Here is a 20,834-nt window from a genome sequence, read left to right as displayed (position 1 = left end):
GTTAAATCCTATAATTAACAGTCAAATACAATTATATAATCTTATACTAAACAAAACTAACACATAAATATAACTTAAATTTTGATCTATTTGTTAAAAAAATTTGACTGTTAATTTCTTCAGAATGCACGGGTTATTGATTTATAAAACAAACAAAAAAATAAAAGAAATGGACCCGTGGTGTACCATGGGATAAATCCTAGTGTTAAGATACGATGGGAACCAAATCGAAATTCCATAAATAACATTTATGTTAGCTAAAATATAAAAAATTAAAATTGTGATTTCTAATAGCACCATGTTATAAATAATTTTATTGTTATGTAGATATTCATTATTGGCCCGTTAGTATAAAGCATAAAGCCTAAACCTAAGGGCATCCCCATTGGGAGGTTTTAATTTTGAGCCTCTTATGTACTATTTGAATTTTTAATGAATATATTATGTACTGTTTTAAAAATAAGAACTTTTGATCTCCTAATTAAAATTATCCCCTCCAATGGTGGGATATAATTTTGAGTCTCTTATTTTTTTAAAATATAATTTTTTGAAATTAAAAGTTTTACATGATGAAAAATGTGTAAAACAAAGAAATGCAGTCTGCCTTGAAACAAAAATGAAAACATGCCAAAATTGTCGAAAACAAAACAATGTCAGATCAATTTTCAGGATAACCATTAGAAGCAGCTTAGCCTATCTTGGTTTGCATATCTGCACAATTCAAAAGCCACACACCATTGAATCAGAAAAATAGAATTTCCTCATGAACTCTTTATTTAAAGAGATGAACATAGGAAAAAAAAGCAGCAGCAATTCACATCTAATCCATACTGAAAGCAGCTAATCTCTGAAATGTTTAGCCTTTGTAGTTAGCATTATCACTATCGACATGTAGATGAATAGCAAAAAGGAAAAAACCATGATCAGATAAGAAAGCAGATTGCGGCATTTAAATACTACATCTACAAATAAGAACAAGAGCAGTAAGTTGCAAATATGGACACGAAACAACAACAAAGGTGATGCTTGGATTGATGAGATTATGTGTAGTACCTCACAGAGAGACTTAACATAACTGGAGATGCTTGGCCTCACGTTCAGATGGCTTGCAAGTTTCTGTCCCAGAGATCGATCAGACTGAAAGATAGATTAAAATTGTTAGTTTTGCTCAAACTAAAGATAACGAAAGCAGAGATTTCACTAAGTTTGTGGTTTGTTATTCCTTGTTTGACAGAGAACAGAGAGTCCAAACCTGAAACTCATTCAACTTTAATTCAAAGTTACAGAGTAACCAGATTATATATAGTGTTTGGAGTAACCAGATTATATAGAGTATAAGCATATGGAGATTCCATCTCAACAGCTAAACTAAGAAAGCAAACAAATCAATGACACCAATAGAGATTAAAATTCATTCTTTAGCTTATTCACCTTGTAGAATTTGGAATTGAAATATTTCATTTACCATACCATGCTTTTTTTTTTCTTTCTGTAAGTCACAACCAACAAATACAGAAAATACACTTGTACAGATCTATTCACTATTGTAGTCTTTAAAAAGCACAATCTAAATCAACAATGGATACTATCTATGTCTTCAGAATCAAAACAGAGAATGCTAATAAGTTCTGTTTCAATCAATTCTACATGCACAATCATAAGTTCATGACACATAAACGTCAGATTCACCAATGCAACCAAACAGAAATGAGATCACCAAGCAGCTGAACATCAGCTAAAAGCTTTGTTGGAGGACAACCTGCGGATGCAAAAGCTTTACCAGAAAATTCCACTCTCTGCAACTCTTTTTTCATCTGCAAAATTTTGTCAATTGCAGCAATAAGAGACCTCACTGAGTTGGATAATCTCTAATGATAACCTCTACATTGACAAAACATGAAACTCACAGAAAATAGTAGAGCTTTATCAATCCAAAATCACAAACTTCTATCAATCCAAAACCAAACCAAATTCTAATCTAATCACCAAATCGAGAACCAAAAGCAATAGATCTAGAGGGTTATACCATGTTAGGGTTGAACTCCTTCATCTGCTGAAGTTTCTTCAACTTCAACTTAAGCTTCTCATGCTCAGCGTCTCTGGTCTCAAGCTCATCCCCCTTTGTTCTCAGATTACATGCATCGCCGGAGGTCACAAGAAACTGAATCACTCAAACCGAGCTTTCAATCGATTTTTCAGAGATATCTCTTCTGATTTTTCAATATCTTCGTAGACAAAGAGAGAGAGAGGAGAAAGAGAAAATAGTCGAGAGTTTTTTTGGCCAACAAATAATTGACACATACAGTCTCTTATTCTCAAATCCGGTATACTAAATAAGAGAGCCTCTTAATTATTTTTCTTATTTCTGATTTATTTTTTTCCTTTTTTTGAGTTACATACCCTCTTAATCCGGTATACTAATATTCTATTTTTATATAAATGTTGTATCCAGGATGAATAAGAGAGAACTTTTCCCCTCAAACTCTTGTTTCTATTTTCCTTTTATTTTCACGGCCGCTTTCCACAATTTTTTTCTTACGCTTGTCACGATATATCAATTAGGGAGTGGTCAAACCCTGAGAGATTCGATACACGCAGGTGAAATATTAAGCTCGCCGAGATAGCAGTATACATCCTCCCCCGCCGTTCGTTTCGTCGGTGAGTTTTAACTTTAAAATAGTCTTAAAAAATCAGTCTTCATCCTCTAGATTTATTTGGTGAAAGAAAACTTATTTTCAGTTATTGTCTCTCTATTTTAATTGGTAGCTAGGGTTTCTCTAGTTCTTCATATAAGAATTAACATATATATATCTCTTGTGTTTTCGATCAGCAAAACAAAGCAATCATGGTTTCAGATTCCATCCCGACTGATCTCGTCCTCGAGATATTATTGAGATTGCCTGCAAAGTCAGTCGCGAGGTTTCATTGCGTGTTATATTTCTCGTCCATATTTCACAGAGTTGTTCCTGACCAGATCCTCGGCTCAGCCGCGTCTCATATTCGCCATTGAAAAAGATGGTCTGTGGAGCATCTTCTCGTTGCCTCACCATCAAAGTTTATGTGAGAAGTCTGTATTGTCTTCTCTTGTAGTAACAGCCGAATTTCATATGAAGTTCCCTCAAGACGATAAGCGGATCTGTTCTCGTGAAGACCGACAATTTTCTTGTGGCTATGCCGGTGGTTTGATATATTTCTATGGTATGTGGACCAAAGAACAAGATTATTACAGAGAAGTGCCTGTGATGTTTAACCCTAAAACCGGAAGGTATGCAGCCTTACCTTACCTGTATAGGTACAGAAGGACGTATAGCTTTTTGGGATTTGATCCCATTGACAAGCAATACAAGGTATTGTTCATGTCTTGCCCATATTGTTCTGATCACAATAAAATTCTGACACCAGGAACTGGAGAAATGAGTTGGAGAAGGATTAGAAAATGTGCCGTAACACGTGGGGTTATGCATCAATGGGGTTGTGTATTACTTAGGTGACACGTCCGAGGAGTTACTTGAATTTGTGATAGTTTGCTTTGACGTTAGGTCTGAGAAATTCGACTTTATTTACCCATAAGGCTATTGTGAATTGATTAACTATATAGGAAAGTTAGGTTTGGTTTATTATGATGACTACGCTGATGACGTCGTTGAGTTGCGTTTGTGGGTTCTAGAGGATGCCGAGAAACGGGAATGGTCAAAATATGCCTACACCTTTGAGGGATGATAAGTTCTTGGATCATTACGTGTCCATCGTTGCGGTGACTGCTACGGGTGAAATCGTTTTGTCGATGGCTGATTATAAATCTAAACAACCGTTTTATGTTTTCTACTTCAATCCTGAAAGGAACATTCTTCGGCGTGTTGAAATCCAAGGTTTTGGAGATTACCATGATGACGCAGTCAACAATCCTAGTAGAGTCCACGTCTTTGTAGACGACGTCTTTTTAAAGGATTGTAGTAGACTCTACGCCTATGCAGACAATATAGAAGATCTTAATGTTAATGATTCAAAGCTACTCAAGTCAAAACTCTACGAAGCTATTTATCCGAAGATAGAAGAATTTGTAGAATCAGAATCATCAGACGAAGAATACAATTCTGATGGAAATAGGGTTCTAAAAAACAGGTTCAGCCTTTTGGGTTCCTCTTTTTCTGTTGGAGAATCACTTCCTTTAGATGGAGAGTCAGTTGATTCAGATGGGTCTGACAGTGAGTCTGGATTGATGCATCATATGAATCCCTCCGAGCAAAGACTGTTGCGTGAAAGTCAGAGACATTCGAGGAAAAGGTAACCGTGGCCGTGGAAATCGTGGCCGCGGCAACCGTGGACGTGGCTAGGTTTCCTCCATGATCGATGAACTAAGAAGAATACATAACATCATCAATTAATAATATTCACCACGAGTTTGCTGTGTCTTGTATGGGTTATAGGTCTTGCCAAAGACGCTCTCGATTGTGTGATGAGAAACAATAATGCAACATCGATTTTTTTTCTTTTGGTAAAAGATTGACCCATTTCTTTACGTACAAAGAATCTATTGATCTCTGTTAAAATATTGATTTCTCATATTTTAAGGAAGACAAAGAACTAACTAAATATAATTTTTTTTATTTAACTGAAACTTGTTATTTTATAGCATGAAAAAAAAAAATTTTATTTAACCCAAACATTGAGTTGTGTCTTGCGACTTACTCTCGAATGAAACATCACAAACAGAAAATCAAAACTTAGGGGGTTATTGGTTTGGGATTTAAGAAAAAATTTAATGACTTTAAAAGTTATGTAAAATATGTTGTTATTCAATCAAGACTTTTCAAAACTCTTTTAAAATTTTGTGTTATTAGTTGTGCATTTATAAAAAGTTATCTAAAAACTTCATAAATCTAGTGTTATTGGATTAAGAGTTTTATCAAATCATTAAAAGTTTTATGTTATTCAAGTAAAACAAAAGAATTTTGGATTGTTGATGAATTAAACTATTCTGTTATTGGTTTAGGATTCTATATTATTTTCTTCATAAAAAAAGTCATGTAAACACTGTCATCAAATAGAGAGATTGTGAGAATCATAGTCCATAACTTTTTGGGAGGTGGAGAAGAAGAGCCACGTTTGACGACGTTGCAAATTCCCAATCATCTTCCATCATATCTCCAAAAACTTCTGACAATAGAGAGACGAGGAGAGAGCAATGAAACAAAACAAAAACTTTTGAAATAGAGAGAAGAGCATGTGCATCCTCATGAGAAACAGAGGTCAATGTATATTGTATTCATCTCTATCTCTATCTCTCTTTCTTCTCTATGTGTGTGCATGTTTGTTTACGTCACGCTCCGAGTATATTAAAAGGATCATGACACCCTTTTTTGTATCATCGTCACTTCTGTAACAAGAAGTGGGAAACAGAGCAAAACCTCCAAGCAAATCCTCCTCCGAATCTCTTTCTCTCTTTGTTTTTATATTTTTTTTTACTCTCTTTTTTGACAAAAGCGTTGAATAATCAAGAGAATATTGTGCAATATTTTTTGAGAAAGTTTGCAAGATTTTACGAAAGATTTTACAAGATTAGGAAAAACAAATCTGCAAGATTTTAAAAAACTTCTAAACAATCTCTTAGAATCCTTCAATTTATACTTTCTATGATTTTATATAAAGTCATTAAAATTCTCATTCAATCCCAAACCAATAAGCCCCCCTTAATCTCAAACACCAAAAACTTAACCAAAGAAAAGGAGTCTTTTAAATAAGTCATCTTATAACAACATTTAACTAAGATACCACAATGTTTGGGTGGACTCTTACTCTTCAAGTTTGGGTAGATCATTCGTTGTTTACTATATTACTTACTAACACACAATTCTTTGTTCCTTAGAGTTAATATCGAAGCCAACCATATTGACTCTTCTACTTCAAATAGTGATATTCATATTACCAACACATGCTTTTTACTTCTTTGTTTTCCTGGTTGAAATGTATGCTCTTTTCATGGTACCCTAGAAACATGTTAGTTGCCTTTATATATATATTAACAATCTTGGGTCCTTGGTAATAATTTCATTCGTTATCAAGAATATGACGTAAATGAAATATATATATCTATAGATATATATAACATATAAAACGAGATGAACCGACTCGTCAAAGATATGAAATATATTGGAATGCTTAAAAAATATATTTGAGATAAACTCGATCTTTTCATCATCACTCACGCGTTCGCGGGCAGTCTAGGTGAGCTCGTACTTGCCGCCATCTCCATCGTCATCGTTGGCTTCACCTATGGTACATACTGAATAGTGTTATAATGTTTAACTGAATTAAAATTGTTCCCACTATTTTCTTTTTCATTGGTGATTACGACGATAATATTTTTTTCATATGCATTAATTTATTTTATTTGAGAGCGGTTTTTATAATTTGTTCTTTGAGCATAACATTCACTTTGAAAGCTAATGAGTGAACGTTTAATTTCTTACAATTACCACAAAGTGCTTGCAATTACGGGTGGAGTGACACTAGTAGTTCACATTACTTGTGTGTTGGTTTTTTGTGAACGGTCAAAAAAATTTCAGTTGGTTTTGTCAAGAACGGTCAAGTGTCATAAAGAAAAAAAGTTAGGCTAGGCAATTAAGATTCAAACACCCGATTACTATGATTTTTATCCATTCAAAAAAGTCAGATCACCGTGGTATATCTGGTCAGGTAGTTCTCAGTTTGGCGCTAGGCCAACTTAACAGTATTATGTGCCACGAGCAGTGCCGGCTCAAGGTTTTTAGGGGCCCTTGGGCAAATTTTTTTTTTGTTTGAATAAAAGATCAAAAAAAATTTTTTGAATCTCTGTTATATGTTAAAAAAATATGGATTTCATTTTGATAATATATAAACACTTGATAAGATTATAAAAATTTATTTGCGTTCTAAGTTGGAGTCAGTTGAGATAATTATGGAAAATAAAGAGTTTTTTTGGTTATTGACTCGTAAAAATATATTTTAATGAACTATTTTTGTGTTACAAATTTTGTTTTTGTCTTTTTTATCTTACATTATTTTTTTGATCCCTTTATCTTGCATTATTATTTTTTTTGCCCCTTTATCTTGCATTTTTTTTGTGCCCCTTAATCTTACATTATTTGTCTCCTTAATCTATGAACTCAGAGCGGTCGCACTGCTGGTCCCAAGGCCGGCACTGGCCACGAGTCTATGTAAGTAAATTCAAATACTGTGTGGAACATAAATTTTGTTCATTTTATTCAAATATCTTCCGTGAAATTTACATCAAACTAATTTCCCATACAACGAAAAGTGTCTATGGCTCCGAATAGTATACTCTATACGGACCAAAGCTGATAGATCCGAAAGCGCAATTTTTGTACAAGGTATTTTGGTAACCCATTCGGAGTCCTTATCTCAAAGACCAAAACTTTACCAAAGAAATATGTAGTGTTAATTAAATAAGTAAAGCTGCTTCAGCTTCAACCTTTTTTCTTTCTTTAAAATCATGTAACTATATATCCTCACTCATATAAACTTAAGAAAGACTTGAATCTGAAGGCTTTGTTGTAGGACTCGAACCTGAAGGCTTTGTTGTAGGACTAGAATCTGAAGGCTTCGTTGTAGTACTTGAATCTGAAAGCTTTGTTGTAGGTCTTGAATCTGAAAGCTTTGTTGTTGGACTCGAATCTGGTGTGGCCAAATGGGATGTTTGGTTCGGACTCGTAGAGCCCGATGACGATTGCGTGATTGAGGTTACGCTTGGTAGATTCTCCTGAGAAGCATGCATGTTTACTCTGATCCTATTGTGGATGTTCACATACTCATCGGTTTCGTCAAGGATCTCTTCCTGAAATCAGAGCAAACACATTTAGCCACATTTAAACATAAGGCAGATGCTTATGATTCAGATTCAGTTACCTGAAGAAGCTCTTCGATAACGTCCTCCATGGTGATAACTCCTACAACTTCTTCATTGGTAGGGAAATCAGGTATGGGGGTATTCTCAATATCCAAAATGCAGAACGAACAGCCTCTATGTCGCTTCTTAGCTGGAGCAGCCAATAAACTCGTTTTCCCCTGCTGCTCCTCACCGTTCTCGCTCTTGCCGGATTTTGCATCTCCAGTTTCAATTTTGAATACTGAATTCCAAACAAACATTAAGCAGACATGTGTTTTCATGTTTATCTATGGAAACTAGCTAAGTCATGCCAACATCGTACCTTCCTTCTCTGATACCTCAAACTGAGCTTTCGGTTTCCTACAACTGTCCTTGAAAAGTTCATCTTTTGTTTTCTTGTTTTTTCTGCGCTCAATACCATTTTCGCTTGTTTCGGGAGATTGCTCCTGCTCGTCAAGATCCTTGTAGACAACTGCTATGTGACTGTGACCCTTCTGGAACTCGTTTAGGATATCGTACAGTGGCATTGTCTCAGAGACACTGTACACAAAGAAAAAATGCAAATAGAACTGTGTCAAGAAAGATCCTGGCCGTAAACTATGTCAAGAATAGTCAAACATTAGAGAGTCTCATTTACCGCGGAATTTTTCTCATGGACATTTTTCTAAGAGGAACTTCTTTTCTAGCATCAACTGCCAAGAGATTTTTAACCTGTACAAGCATAACGAGACATTACAATCTGTGAATGAGAAGGTCATACTCTTTATATGTAAACTACTCTTTAATATCTGGAAACTCCTCTCTTGTTAAAACTAGGCTACACATTGGCTTAAATAATTAAATTTAAGCTCGACAATACAGTTTACTTCGAATACCAAACATACAGAAACACCAACTATGCAGAAATAATAGAGTGAGAAATATGAAAGGCAAGTACCAGAATGAGCCCAATTATATGTGTGGGGTTTCTGAAGTAAACTGGAACTCTGCTATGACCAACTGACATTATTGTATTCAAGGTTTCCCTGTATTGTAAATGACAGCAAATTATAAGTCCAAAATATCCAAGCGTATATCTAGAAGGGAAGATAAAAGGAAACAAAAAAAGATAAAGGAAAACCCACAAATTAAGATTGGTATCAAGATCAAGGGAAAAAGCATTCGATATGGGAGTCATTGCATCTTTTGCCGTCTTTTCAGTTAATTCAAGTGCACCTGTGATGATAGAAGTCTCATCGTTTGTTAGATCTCCACCTTTCCCAGCCTAATAAAGGAAGAATTACGTACAAGTATAAGTCAGGAAGGTTGGCTATAGGATGATACGGTTCATCCACATTCCTAGAACTATTGAGTCATTCACATATACCTAAGTTAGCTGCATACCTCATTTCCATGGAAAGTCACAAATGTCTTCAACTCAGCTCTACGTAAAAGAACACCATGTCCCTTACCCAACATCCAATCAAGAACCTGAAGCAACAATTTCCATCAGATTTAGCCGAGCATTTTTAATTAAAGCCAGAAAAGTAGTTACACAAATTCTAGTGGCTATAGCTAACCTTGCTGATTGGATACGAAATGGGGAAGAATAGAATAAGAAGAACACGGACAAAAGGAGCCATTATCGCTCCAACCTTGAGCCCATATCGAGTGCAAACTGCTTGTGGCATGATCTGCAGATACTCTACTATGATCACACAATTTGTACAAATGAAAAAGAAACGAAACATCGGTAGAAACAGATGTGAAACCTCTCCAAACACCAGTATAAGAGTCACTGATAGAAGAATTGCAATCCATGGAGGCACAATTTTATCCAAAAATATCGGCAGAGCCTACAATCAAAAACGTAAAACAGAGATCATCATCATCATCATAACCATATATACAAACAAGTCTCTCCATGGAATCTCTTATTACCTCCATAGCCATAGAGTTTCCGATCAAAAGAGTACAGAGCAAAAGATGCTGATTCTTCACAACTGGGAATATCTTACCTAAACAAAACCAATTCACAACTTCTCAAATCATAAATTCTACGAAACAGAGACCTCATTTTTTTTTTCCAATTCCAAATGAAACAAAAATTTGAGTTCCAAATCTCTAACCGGCGTTGATTCGATCTTGAGGACGACCAGATTTGATGAGAACTTCGAGGTCGACTAAACCAAGAGACATGAGACCAAGCGTTAAACCAGCCATCAACCCAGCGAACGCTACAAGAGATATGATAATCACGACGTAGAACCAGAACGTGGTTCCACAGCACGGAAGATCCGACGCCATAGTTTTAAGCTACCGGAACCGGAGGCAGGCAGGAGTCTGATAAAAAAAAATTTGTTTGTTCCGGCGACAAAATTGAGAATTGTGTTTGGGGAGAATTAGGCAAAAGAGCTGATTTTAGTTAGTGTGACTCTTTGGTGGTAGAGTAGTGCGCATCCGAATCAGACGCAATGAAACGTTTTTGTTCTTTTAGTTTTAAGCTTTCCTTTTTGGGTATTTATTTAACATTGTTTTTAAGATCGTGACCGGATTAATCTCCGGTCGAATTTTACCAAATCTGGTGGACCACCTTAATATATACAGTACAAATATATATATATATTTTCTTTTTTAAAGCGTGTAAATATCATTTAAAATGAAAAATAGGAATTACATGTAGGTTACCTAAAGTTTAGTTTCTTGGCAAAAAAAGAGTAAAAAACAAGGAAGCAAACGAGTGATGCAAAACAATCATCAAATGAGCCAACGGATCAAAAGGTTGCGAAACTTCTGACGATGCTGTCTAGCATGGATTGAATTTAAAACTTCTCAGACTATGGATTTGAAGATGGTAGCTGGAGGAATTTGATGTGAGTTATGCAGCATGTTGTTCCTCTGTTTCCAAGTTGAATAGATGATCGACTGGGCAACTAACTTCCGAAGAGTATATGACGCAGATTCCGAATTTCCACTAATCCAGGAAAGAAGATCTTCCTATTGGTGGAACATAACTGTGTTTAACCTTAACCGAGTGAAAGCCATATTCCAAATAACTTTAGTGAAAGCGCAAGAGAGGAAGAGATGGTCCCTGGTCTCAATCTGAGAAGAGCATAAACAGTAAATATGGCTGACTTGCAGACCCCAGGATTGGAGCCTCGACCTTGTGGGGAGTCTATCCAGTTGAGCGACCCACATGTGGAAAGCGTTACGCGGTGTTGCACCTTTGAACCAAACTAATGGTGCCCAATTTTTCTCCTCCTCCTTTAGTCGAATGCTTTGCCAAGTCCTCGAAGAGGAGAACCTATCACAGTCAACATTATCTACACACCAACTAAACCAGTCTTGTTGAAAACGGTTTAGTGGTAAGTTGATTGAGGTGAAAAAAATATGGAGGTTTAGTGCATGGTCGGAACGAGGTGCCGGCAGGAGCCAAGAGCTCGAATCAGTGGCAGCAGAGACCGTTGAGGTAACTGGGATTCGTAGGATTTTGGGACCAGTCTCACCAAGGTAAGTGATGAGTGGGCCAAACGGAGTCCAGTTATCCATCCAGAAGCTGGTTTGAAGGCCATTACCTAGTTTACACTTCAAGAACTTCCTAGCGAGAGGCCTTAGCCTTAGGAGACATTTCCATTGCCACGAGTCATTGACTGATTTTGTAGCATTCCAGAACTTAAAACTGAAGTTGCTTGCCGAGCTGTGAAGGTAATGTGATTTTTGCCAAGCAACCCACAGAGAACCACTTGCTGTGAATAATAGCCAGATGAGTTTTAGATTTAGCGCAGTTTTACTATTCAGTAAATCTCCTTATGCCAAGACCACCTTCTGTTTTGGGCAGACAGACCTTTGACCAGGAGACCTTTGCCTTATGATAATTCTCAATCCCTCCAGACCATAAGAATCGAGAACAAAGCGATTCGATTTCACGGATGCAACCTCTGGGGAGCTTAAAGTCGACATCCAAAAAACCATTGTACCAGTAATCACCGACGCTATCAGTTGTAATCTCCCAACGAAAGACAAGGATTTGACAGCCCACATAGTAAATCTTTTCTTCACCTTCTCAACAAGAGGAGCATACTCAATGAGTTTCAACTTTCTACTCATCAGTGGCAGCCCCAGATAACGGATAGGCAAGGAGCCCTAAGGCACTACAACAAATATGTTTATTCTTATCACGAGAAAAACGCTATCATAGGCCTATGATAGCATTTTCATCGACGCTATATTATGGTACTGTTATTATATGTACCGTACATACGATAGCGTGAGTTTAGTATGCTATGTTATAGTTTTATAACATAGCTCATATAAACTGCTGTATTATCACGATTAAATTTTTTAAAAAATTTAAACAATATTTGATTTTTCGTGCTATGTTATACATCTCTTAGATAGCTGTTGCAAAATGCTGTTTTATCTTTAATAATTAGTCAAATTATGTGCTATGTTATGTTCTTATATCATAACGTTTTTTTAAAAGCTACGATAGATGATTAAAACATAGCATTATTCAAATGTCAAATATTCTATTACATGTACTTTTATAACATTTTCTGATATGTGATTATAGTACACATACCCAGTTTTATAAAATGTCATATATTGACCATTAATTAATCATAAGTTCATATCCAAAATACATAAGAAAAGTCTTAAGAACAAAATAAACCATCAGGTACTTAACATTACACAATAAAACTTCAATAAAACCTCCAGTTTAAGACATAATGACCTTGTTCTCTGGCCAAGCAATGCAAGAGCTAAGTGCATCTTCTAAAATCTCAATTTCATCTGATGGCCTCCAAACTTTTACATTGCTCACCTTCACAATATCTATCCATACTTTAACTGCATTAGAACCCAAGGGAGTGTGGTGAACCTTATGTGTTGGCTCATTTGTTGCCCATCGTCCTTCAGCCACAACCCTGTTCTTTCCAGTTAATTCCATCAACTTGCACTTCTTATTCTCCTTGGAAATAACTTTAGTAATGCGCTGCCATGTTTACAATATAAACCATCAGTCATCATAATTAACAAAAAAACTTCATAATATATGAAAACACTTACTGGAGACTTCCTGAGAGAAGACTGTGATGGTAAAGTATTCTTTATTGGAGACTTTGGACCTGTTGCATCATCAATAGGAGATTCAGAGCCAGATGCAGATTTAGAAGACGTAGCTGCAGAATTAGACACTGATGCAGCCTTTGAAGCTGTTGCTGAATACTTAGAAGCTGTGTCGGCAGACTTGGCCTTTGATGCAGACCTAGAAGCTTCTGGTATATCAGTTGGAGATGAGGTATTTTGAAAATCAACTCTACTCAGGGGCCACGATACAAAAGCCATCAAACAGTCCTCAAGATATGACATTTCAGCTGTAGGTCTCCATAGTGATATATCAGGCTGCTTTACTGAATCCACAAATACTTTAACTGCTTTTGGTCCAAGAGGAAGTCCATTAACCAATGCACTTGGTTCTTGTGTCTCCCAACGCCCTTCAGCAACAATTACTTCACCCTTAGACAAATCCAATAGTTTACATTTGTTTGCTTGTAGACCCTGTCAAACACAATCAGTAAACAAATCCAGTATGAATGTTATTGACAAATAACAACAATCAGTAAACAAATCCAGTAAACAAATAACAAATTACCATTGGGGCGATGTCTTCTATTTGGATGTCGTTGTCTAGAAGTTTACACTTATCAGCTGGCCATGCGATTATATGTCCAACAGCTTCTTTCATAATACAGATCTTTTGTGCAGGTCTCAATAGAAATGCATCTGGTTTATATGCAGCTTCAACTAACACTTTGAGATCCATAGGGCCTAGACGACAGTCATTCACTATGTCATCAGGATCAGAAGAAAGAATACGACCCTCACCAACATTTTCATTTGTCGTCTCAGTCCAATCAAGAAACACACACTTAGGATGTCCTCTTCTGTTTACACTCTGCAAAAATTTTATGAGAAAATAAGAGTTATAAACGTAAATAAGGAGAATCACTTAGCTGATATGAAAAAAATTAAGAATCTGTTACTCTTGCAGCTGAGTTTTCACCCATTTCAGCTTCTGGTCTCTGTAACATAAACAAAAATAAAGTCAATTTATAATACTCTAACTGGTTGATGAATATTTTAAAACTCTTAAAGTATCTAACCTGATTTTTGATTCTGACAATTTCACTTTCCAAGGCATTGACCTGTTTTACTAATTTTACTTGCATCTCTTCCATATCAGCCATACACTTGTTCTTCACTTGTAAACAAGCTAATTTGGTCTTGCTCATGCCTCTACCCATTACCCTCAGCCTACCAGGATTGTCACGTCCTAAAAGCTTGGCGAGGTGATCTTCATCTGGATTTGTTGAAAATGTTGGAGCATCACTTCCAACAATTTCAGCTGCTTTTTGCTGTAAAACATGAAGACAATGTCAGGTTAGCAGCAATTCGTATCACCAACAATTTCAAACATGAACACTAATTCAACAACTCTATTCAGACTTACAATCATCTCAGCTGCATTCGTATCTACTGGTGTACCATCTTTTTTGGTTCCAGACTTGATCCAAACCTTCATTCTTGTCACGCTGGAAGGATCTCCACTTTCAGCTTTCTGTTCCAAAAACAAAATTTCAGTAACAGTACAACAATCTACCAGCACTAGGTAGTAAATAACATAAATAGAAAATATATGCTTGCCATTTCTTCTGTTAGTCTGACAATCCCTTTACGGCTAGTGGTGTGAGGTATCTGTTTCTTTCTTTTTGCTTTATTTTCATCACTCACAACCTAACAATGAAACTTGTTAATTACTAATCACCAATCAAGTACTAAACTTTTATAATAACAAGTAATTACCTTAAATGCAGCACTCGTTTCGAGTTTGACAAATTTTTGCCACTCAACAGGATTAATATTTGTTGGTCTCAAATTCATCCTCTCTTGGTTATTTGCAGCCAAATTAATAGCTTTCACTGTGACTGACTTGTGTGCTCTCCACAGATTTCCCATCTGGTGAATCACAGATACCCTTTGCCAATCTTCATCAAGCTCAAACCTTGCCTGCATTCGCTTACACTCGCACAATAATTATGAAAGTAAATATGTTCAATTGACAAACTTTTTAAAACGAAAAAAACTAATTGTTACCTGAACAGATTTCCACACAACTGTTTTGAGATCTTGACTCACTTTCTTCCAGGTAGCAATGTTGATTGGGATGTGTTCCCGCATCAACGTACCTACATATGATGCCAACTTAACTGACCCTGGACCAATAGCGTCTCCCATTAGATTGTAATCAACTTTCATTCTTTCATTTGGATCCTTAGCTAGGTTTTTCATCTTTGTTGGTCCTCGTTTTCTTTTATGCTTAGCAGGCTGGTCATGTCCTTCATTCAATTCAACCTCTCCTTCTGGCTCGTCTGTACTGGGTCCATCTTTATCAGTCACTATAGCTGGTTGTTGTTTAGTTGGTGGTTCTTCTGAATTATGCACCTCTTCCTCCACACGATGTTCTGTTGCTACAGGTTGGGCCTCCATAGTACAAATATACTCAACATCATCATCTTTAGACTTTCTCTTTCTTTTTTCTCCTGTCTTCTTCGTTCCTGCAGCCTTCTTTTTAGCTCGACCCATTTTAATTCACCTGCATAAAAGGAAAAATTAATTACTTATAACTTGACGATTATAAAGAGAATGAATACAAAATCTATAGCATCCAACAAACATCAACAAACATCAACCAAAATCTATAGCTTCATAATATGCATAGATAAGACACATAGATAAATGATTCAAGAAGCTACATTTGGCACATATATGCCTTCACAATCAGATCTAGCATATTCAGCTTCATCCATTTCAGTATCCATGTCAACATCTACTGGCAATGGACCAATTATATCTGCATTTCCATCCTGTACATCTTCTTTACTATATCTTCTTGAAGCACCTCTCATAACAACAGACCAACTTGATCCCTCTTCAGTTGAATAAAATACTTGCTTTGCTTGAGATGCTAGAATAAATGGATCCTTTTGAAAGCTTACTTGGCTCTGATTCAAGTTAACAAGTGTAAACCCATCTTCCACTTTAACTCCATTACCTCTTACTGCCCAGTCACATCTAAACATAGGCACATAAAACACATTGTAGTCCAGCAATATGATGTCAACATTCTTTTCTATGTGCATTACATCCAAATTATGCCGTACTGGTAGATCCTAAAATATAGAAATAAATTTCATAAGAATCTCAACTCAATCATATATTAGTTTATGAAATCTAAAAATAAGTAATCATACCTTCCAAGGCAGATTAAAGAAGATTGATCTTTTCTTCCATCTTGACAACTCATCCTCATCTACTTCTACTTCCTCATCTTCTTCGGATTCACTGGATACATCATCACTATCATAGATTGGTTCTTTATAGACAGTTCTCTTTCTCTTCATCCCAGATTTTTTCACATTCCCAAAATCATTTTTGAAGTTTTTCAGATTTTGATAAACTTCATGACCAGTTAAAATTCTTGCCTTTCTCCTATGTTCAGCTTTTCCATCAAACCAAGTTTTTTTTTCCCTATATCTGTGTGTTGGAGCCAAAACTTTTCTATGACACATATAGACATGCTTCCTGCTAAACTTCAACCACATACTATCTGTATTTTTCCCACACATAGGACAGCCCATTTTTCCCTTAACTTTACATCCAGCAAGGTTTCCATACGCGGGAAAATCACTAATAGTCCAGAGAAGCATTGCCTTCAGAGTAAATGTACTTTTACTAAAGGCATCATATGTTACCTCTCCATTCTTCCACAGATGATTCAAATCCTCAATAAGGGGTTCTAAGTAGACATCAATATTGTTACCTGGTTGTTGTGGACCAGGAATCAATAATGTCAACATTATATTCTCCTTCTTCATACAAAGGTGAGGAGGCAAATTGTAGTTTACCAATAGCACAGGCCAGCAACTATAATTACTATTCTTCATGTTGAATGGATTAAATCCATTTGTGGACAGCCCAAGCCTGATGTTCCTTTCTTCAGCTGCAAACGAAGGATACTTATCATTCATCTGATCCCATGTAACAGAATCTACCGGATGACGAAGTTTTCCATCTGTGCTCTTGTTAGTGAAATGCCACCGTAAGTCCTTGGCCATATCCTCTGATCTGAACATTCTCTTCAGCCTTGGTATAATTGGAAAATATCTTAATACTTTCTGTGGGACACCTTTCTTTACCTCACCAGTGTGCTTATTAATTTTCCACCTTGAAGCATTACATTTGGGACAATTTTCAAGCTTCTTGAACTTCTTTCTGAAGAGGCAGCAATCATTAACACATGCGTGGATCTTTTCATATCCCATATGAAAGCTCTTTAAAAATTTCTTCACATCATACAATGATGTGTGAAGGACATTATCATCTGGCAACATGCTTGGCAATGTCTGAAGCAAATCGTTGAAGCTCTTGTCCTACCAGCCATTATGTGTCTTAATCCTAAACAAAATGACAATAGCCGATAACTTGCTGTGATTTGAACAATTTGGGTATAGTGGTGTTTCAGCATCCAATATCTTTGCAAGGAACTCATCTTCTCGTTGGTCCTCACACTCTGCAATCTCACTTAAGTCACCCACCAGATTCTCACCTAATTCACCTCTACAAGCCAACTCTTCATCCAAAAATTCAGCAGCTTTATATAACTCAAAAACTTCCTCATTCCACTAATTTGGTTTGGCTTGAACCTCCTCCACCGACTTCACATCTCCATGATGATACCAATCACTGTGCAGCTTGTATGCCTCATCCATCCCTCTTCTTACAAGATGATCAACCACAACACTGTCTAACTGTCGTACTACATTACGACAGTCTTTACAAGGACATATTATCATGTCTATGTCAAATAAAGTCGCAGCATCCCTTACAAATTTCCAAGCACCTCTTTCATATTCAGGATCAGCTCTTCAATAGAGAAATAAAAAAGAAAGAAAATAGAAACTCTTAAAGTATACAAACCCTATCTGAAACCTAATTATAAAATATTTATATATATATATAACCTTACCTGCTTAGATGCACCTATGCTTTGTCCAACATTATATGTTATAATATTAATTTTAACCTTTATAACAATAATGCAATCAATAAGAAACAGAAAATAGAGATACATATTACATATCACATATGTTATAATAGAGATAAATCAATAATCTTCCAATCAAAGACCGTAAGCAACAATTTAGACAATTTCTTGTATTCAAACCATAAGCAACACTAAAAGAGTATTTCATATCATTGTTATACGAATATTAACAAGCTAAAAGAACAATATTAACAAGCTAATATCATTGTTAAACGAAAGAGACTTAAAGGACAGAACATTGCAATCACCAAAAGTTGGAAAAATTGGTTAATGATACTAACCTGTTGCAATCACCAGAAATGAGAAGCTTCAGTTCCCCAACATTGCAATCACCAACACTAGGAAAACAAAAGCACAAATTAACTCTCTAATCGAATCGTTAATGAAGGCAATCAACAACACTAGCAAAAAATTCTCATATCCAAAACCGAAAATTCTCAAATCCGAAACCCAAATTGCAATCACCAACAGTAGCTAAAAATTCTCAAATCCGAAACCTAAATTGGAGTGAAATCGTTTATGAAGGCAAAAAATCCCAAATCCGAAACCTAAATTTGAGTCAAATCGTTTATGAAGGCAAATCTGACCTAAACTTATCGAAATCACACATAAGCTGTTCGAAATCACAAATAATCGAAAAAGATAACGAAATTAGGAGAAGAATTTAGAAGATTCGACCTCTCAATTGCGATGGATATGGAGATTTAGGGCTTCTCAAGAACGGCGAAATTGGGGCTTTTCACAAACGGCGATAATGTTGGAGATTTGATAGAGATTTCAGATAAGAAATTAGAAGAAGAAGAAGAAATCGAGCTGGTGTAGCGAGCTTAGGTTGTAACGAGAGAGAGAGAGAGAGTGTCTCGAGATTTTGGTTTTTTTTTTTGGTCGTCTAATTGTATTTCACTAAGTATTGGCGGACTAAGTCACTTTTGTTTCCCGCTCTATAATTTTCCTATCATAGCGTTTATAAGATGCTATTATAAAGTAACCGTAAAAAAATCTCATCTTTCATAGCAGTGACGGAAAATGAGCTATCTCCATTTGCTATCAATGTGCATATTTGTTGTAGTGAGGGAAACCGTATTGCGTTATTGCTAAGGATTCAGTGTCATTCACCCCTGCCAAAAATAATTCTGTCTTTCCTCGGTTCATGACCAGACCTGACCATCCCCCAAAGTCGTCTAAAGTCTCATTGATTCCATGAAGTGACGAGCTTCCTCCATCAAAAAATATCATAACATCATCCGCAAACATCAAGTGGGAGATGCCTAGTTCCTCTGTTTTAGGGTGATAAAAGATATAGCCAAAGTCGTACCGTGAGTGAAGCAACTTAGAGAAGACTTTCATTGCTAGCACAAACAAGTAAGGGGACAGCGGGTCACCCTGTCTGAGCCCTCTTTTGCTTCGAAAGAAACCCCTCATAACTCCATTAACCGAAACTGAGAAAGAGGGTGTGGTGATACATCCGGTGATCCAAGCAATGAAGATATCCGGTATATGCAGGCCTCTCAAAGTTGCTAGAACGAAGTCCCACCTGATAGAGTCAAAAGCTTTGCGCAGATCGACTTTAAGCATTCTCCTTGGGTCAATATTAGTCTTGTGATAGCCGTGCACAATCTCTGTTGCAAGGAGTACATTTTCGGAGAGGTTTCTACCAGAGATAAAAGCAGACTGAGAGGGAGAGATGATACCAGGTAGAAGCTGCTTTAGCCTATTTGCCAAAAGTTTAGATATAACCTTGTAGAGCGTGTTTAGGCTGGAGATAGGTCTGAACTCAGAGGGTGAGAAAGCATTGCACACCTTTGGAATCAAAACCAGGGTGGTGGCATTCCACTGCTTGAGTAGTTTACCTGAGGAAAAAAACTCTTTAATTGCAGAGGTGACCTCACCACATACAATGTTCCAGCATCTGATGAAGAACTCTGCTGGGTATCCATCAGGCCCACTCGACTTGTGCAATGGGATGGAGCAAAAAGCATCCTTGATCTCTGTATTTGTGAATGAAGCTATAAGCATGTTTTGGTTGTCTAGGTTGCAACGGTACAAATATGGGAATTTAATATAAATAGAATTTCAACAGATCCATTTTTAATTCCACAACTATTATTTTAATAAATAAATTTTAAACTAAAAACTCTTAGGAAATTTAATCCTCTGTTAGCAAATTCCACCAAACGTTTATACTCTATCCTGAGAAACATGCATGCATGTTGACACTTATCCGGTTGTAGATGTTCACAAAAAACCCCCCAAATTCGCGAAAAATCCTAGAGCGAAAAACCTTAGAGATTGAAAACCCAAAGTCGAAGCAGCTTAGATTCCTTAGGGAAGACATCGTTAATGTCGATTGTCGTTCTAGATGCAGAATTTGGAGGAGATTTCGATGAAGAAGCCATTGACAGAGATGAATTTCACATCGACCAGTTGGTCAACGAGTTCGTCGACGAACTACCGGTCCGCCATGATGTGTATCCGGAGAGTGATACTGAAGAAAACGGTGATGGAGAAGAGCCAGTTCATACACATATCAGGCGCGGTGATGGGTGATAATGGATAATAAAATCGAGGTAATGGATCGAAATCGGGTTTGTTTTGGTATAATCAAGTTTATAATTGTATCTTTGAAACTGGGTTATAAACATCAAAATATAATTAATATTTTGGATATATTCTTATATTTTGGGTAATCACTCGATTCTTGGTTTTTGTATAAGTTCAGTCTGGTTTTCAAGATTAAGAATTTTGGATTGTTTTTTTTTTCAAAAAAAAAAAAAAAAAAATTGGATTGTTATTTGATCGGTT

The 20,834-nt window shown here is 36.3% G+C and overlaps 3 protein-coding genes, 1 long non-coding RNA gene and 2 pseudogenes across 6 annotated transcripts; 1 reads left to right on the top strand and 5 right to left on the bottom strand.

Moving 5' to 3' along the window:
- Positions 1–451: 451 nt before the first annotated feature.
- On the bottom strand, positions 452–2,317 carry LOC104758032 (uncharacterized). 2 transcript variants are annotated; one of them, XR_015587748.1, is made up of 5 exons: positions 2,027–2,307; positions 1,760–1,814; positions 1,054–1,137; positions 832–962; positions 476–711 (listed from the first exon to the last, which is right to left on the bottom strand). It is a non-coding gene; the product is annotated as an uncharacterized LOC104758032 (long non-coding RNA). The 2 variants fall into 2 exon arrangements; XR_762609.3 differs by lacking the exon at positions 832–962 and having other exon boundaries at positions 452–711; positions 2,027–2,317.
- Positions 2,318–2,835: 518 nt separating this feature from the next.
- Positions 2,836–4,527, top strand: LOC104758031 (F-box protein At1g47340 pseudogene; annotated as a pseudogene). The gene has a single exon (XR_015587747.1). The product of XR_015587747.1 is annotated as an F-box protein At1g47340 pseudogene (transcript).
- Positions 4,528–7,218: 2,691 nt separating this feature from the next.
- On the bottom strand, positions 7,219–10,438 carry LOC104758030 (DUF21 domain-containing protein At1g47330). Its single transcript, XM_010480835.3, has 11 exons — positions 9,994–10,438; positions 9,806–9,882; positions 9,637–9,720; positions 9,445–9,558; positions 9,269–9,355; positions 9,010–9,149; positions 8,823–8,910; positions 8,523–8,596; positions 8,208–8,425; positions 7,906–8,126; positions 7,219–7,834 (listed from the first exon to the last, which is right to left on the bottom strand). The coding sequence occupies exons 1-11, from the start codon at positions 10,169–10,171 to the stop codon at positions 7,523–7,525; spliced, it is 1,593 nt and encodes a 530-aa protein (XP_010479137.1). The 5' UTR covers positions 10,172–10,438; the 3' UTR covers positions 7,219–7,522.
- A 423-nt stretch (positions 10,439–10,861) lies between these two features.
- On the bottom strand, positions 10,862–11,971 carry LOC147924589 (uncharacterized). The gene is made up of 2 exons (XM_087496842.1): positions 11,716–11,971; positions 10,862–11,610 (listed from the first exon to the last, which is right to left on the bottom strand). The coding sequence occupies exons 1-2, from the start codon at positions 11,969–11,971 to the stop codon at positions 10,862–10,864; spliced, it is 1,005 nt and encodes a 334-aa protein (XP_087352968.1).
- Positions 11,972–12,584: 613 nt separating this feature from the next.
- On the bottom strand, positions 12,585–15,178 carry LOC147924588 (uncharacterized). The gene is made up of 9 exons (XM_087496129.1): positions 15,023–15,178; positions 14,732–14,935; positions 14,573–14,662; positions 14,379–14,486; positions 14,032–14,283; positions 13,912–13,950; positions 13,521–13,823; positions 12,935–13,426; positions 12,585–12,860 (listed from the first exon to the last, which is right to left on the bottom strand). The coding sequence occupies exons 1-9, from the start codon at positions 15,161–15,163 to the stop codon at positions 12,585–12,587; spliced, it is 1,905 nt and encodes a 634-aa protein (XP_087352255.1). The 5' UTR covers positions 15,164–15,178.
- Positions 15,179–16,173: 995 nt separating this feature from the next.
- Positions 16,174–17,986, bottom strand: LOC147924587 (uncharacterized; annotated as a pseudogene).
- Between the last annotated feature and the right edge of the window lie 2,848 nt (positions 17,987–20,834).

This window comes from Camelina sativa, chromosome 17 (assembly GCF_030686135.1).
Source record: "Camelina sativa cultivar CO46 ecotype springtype chromosome 17, ASM3068613v1".
NCBI classification, from domain to species: Eukaryota; Viridiplantae; Streptophyta; class Magnoliopsida; order Brassicales; family Brassicaceae; genus Camelina; species Camelina sativa.
The sequence above is the reverse complement of the archived record's forward strand: the minus strand, read 5'-3'. Positions and strand labels throughout refer to the sequence as shown.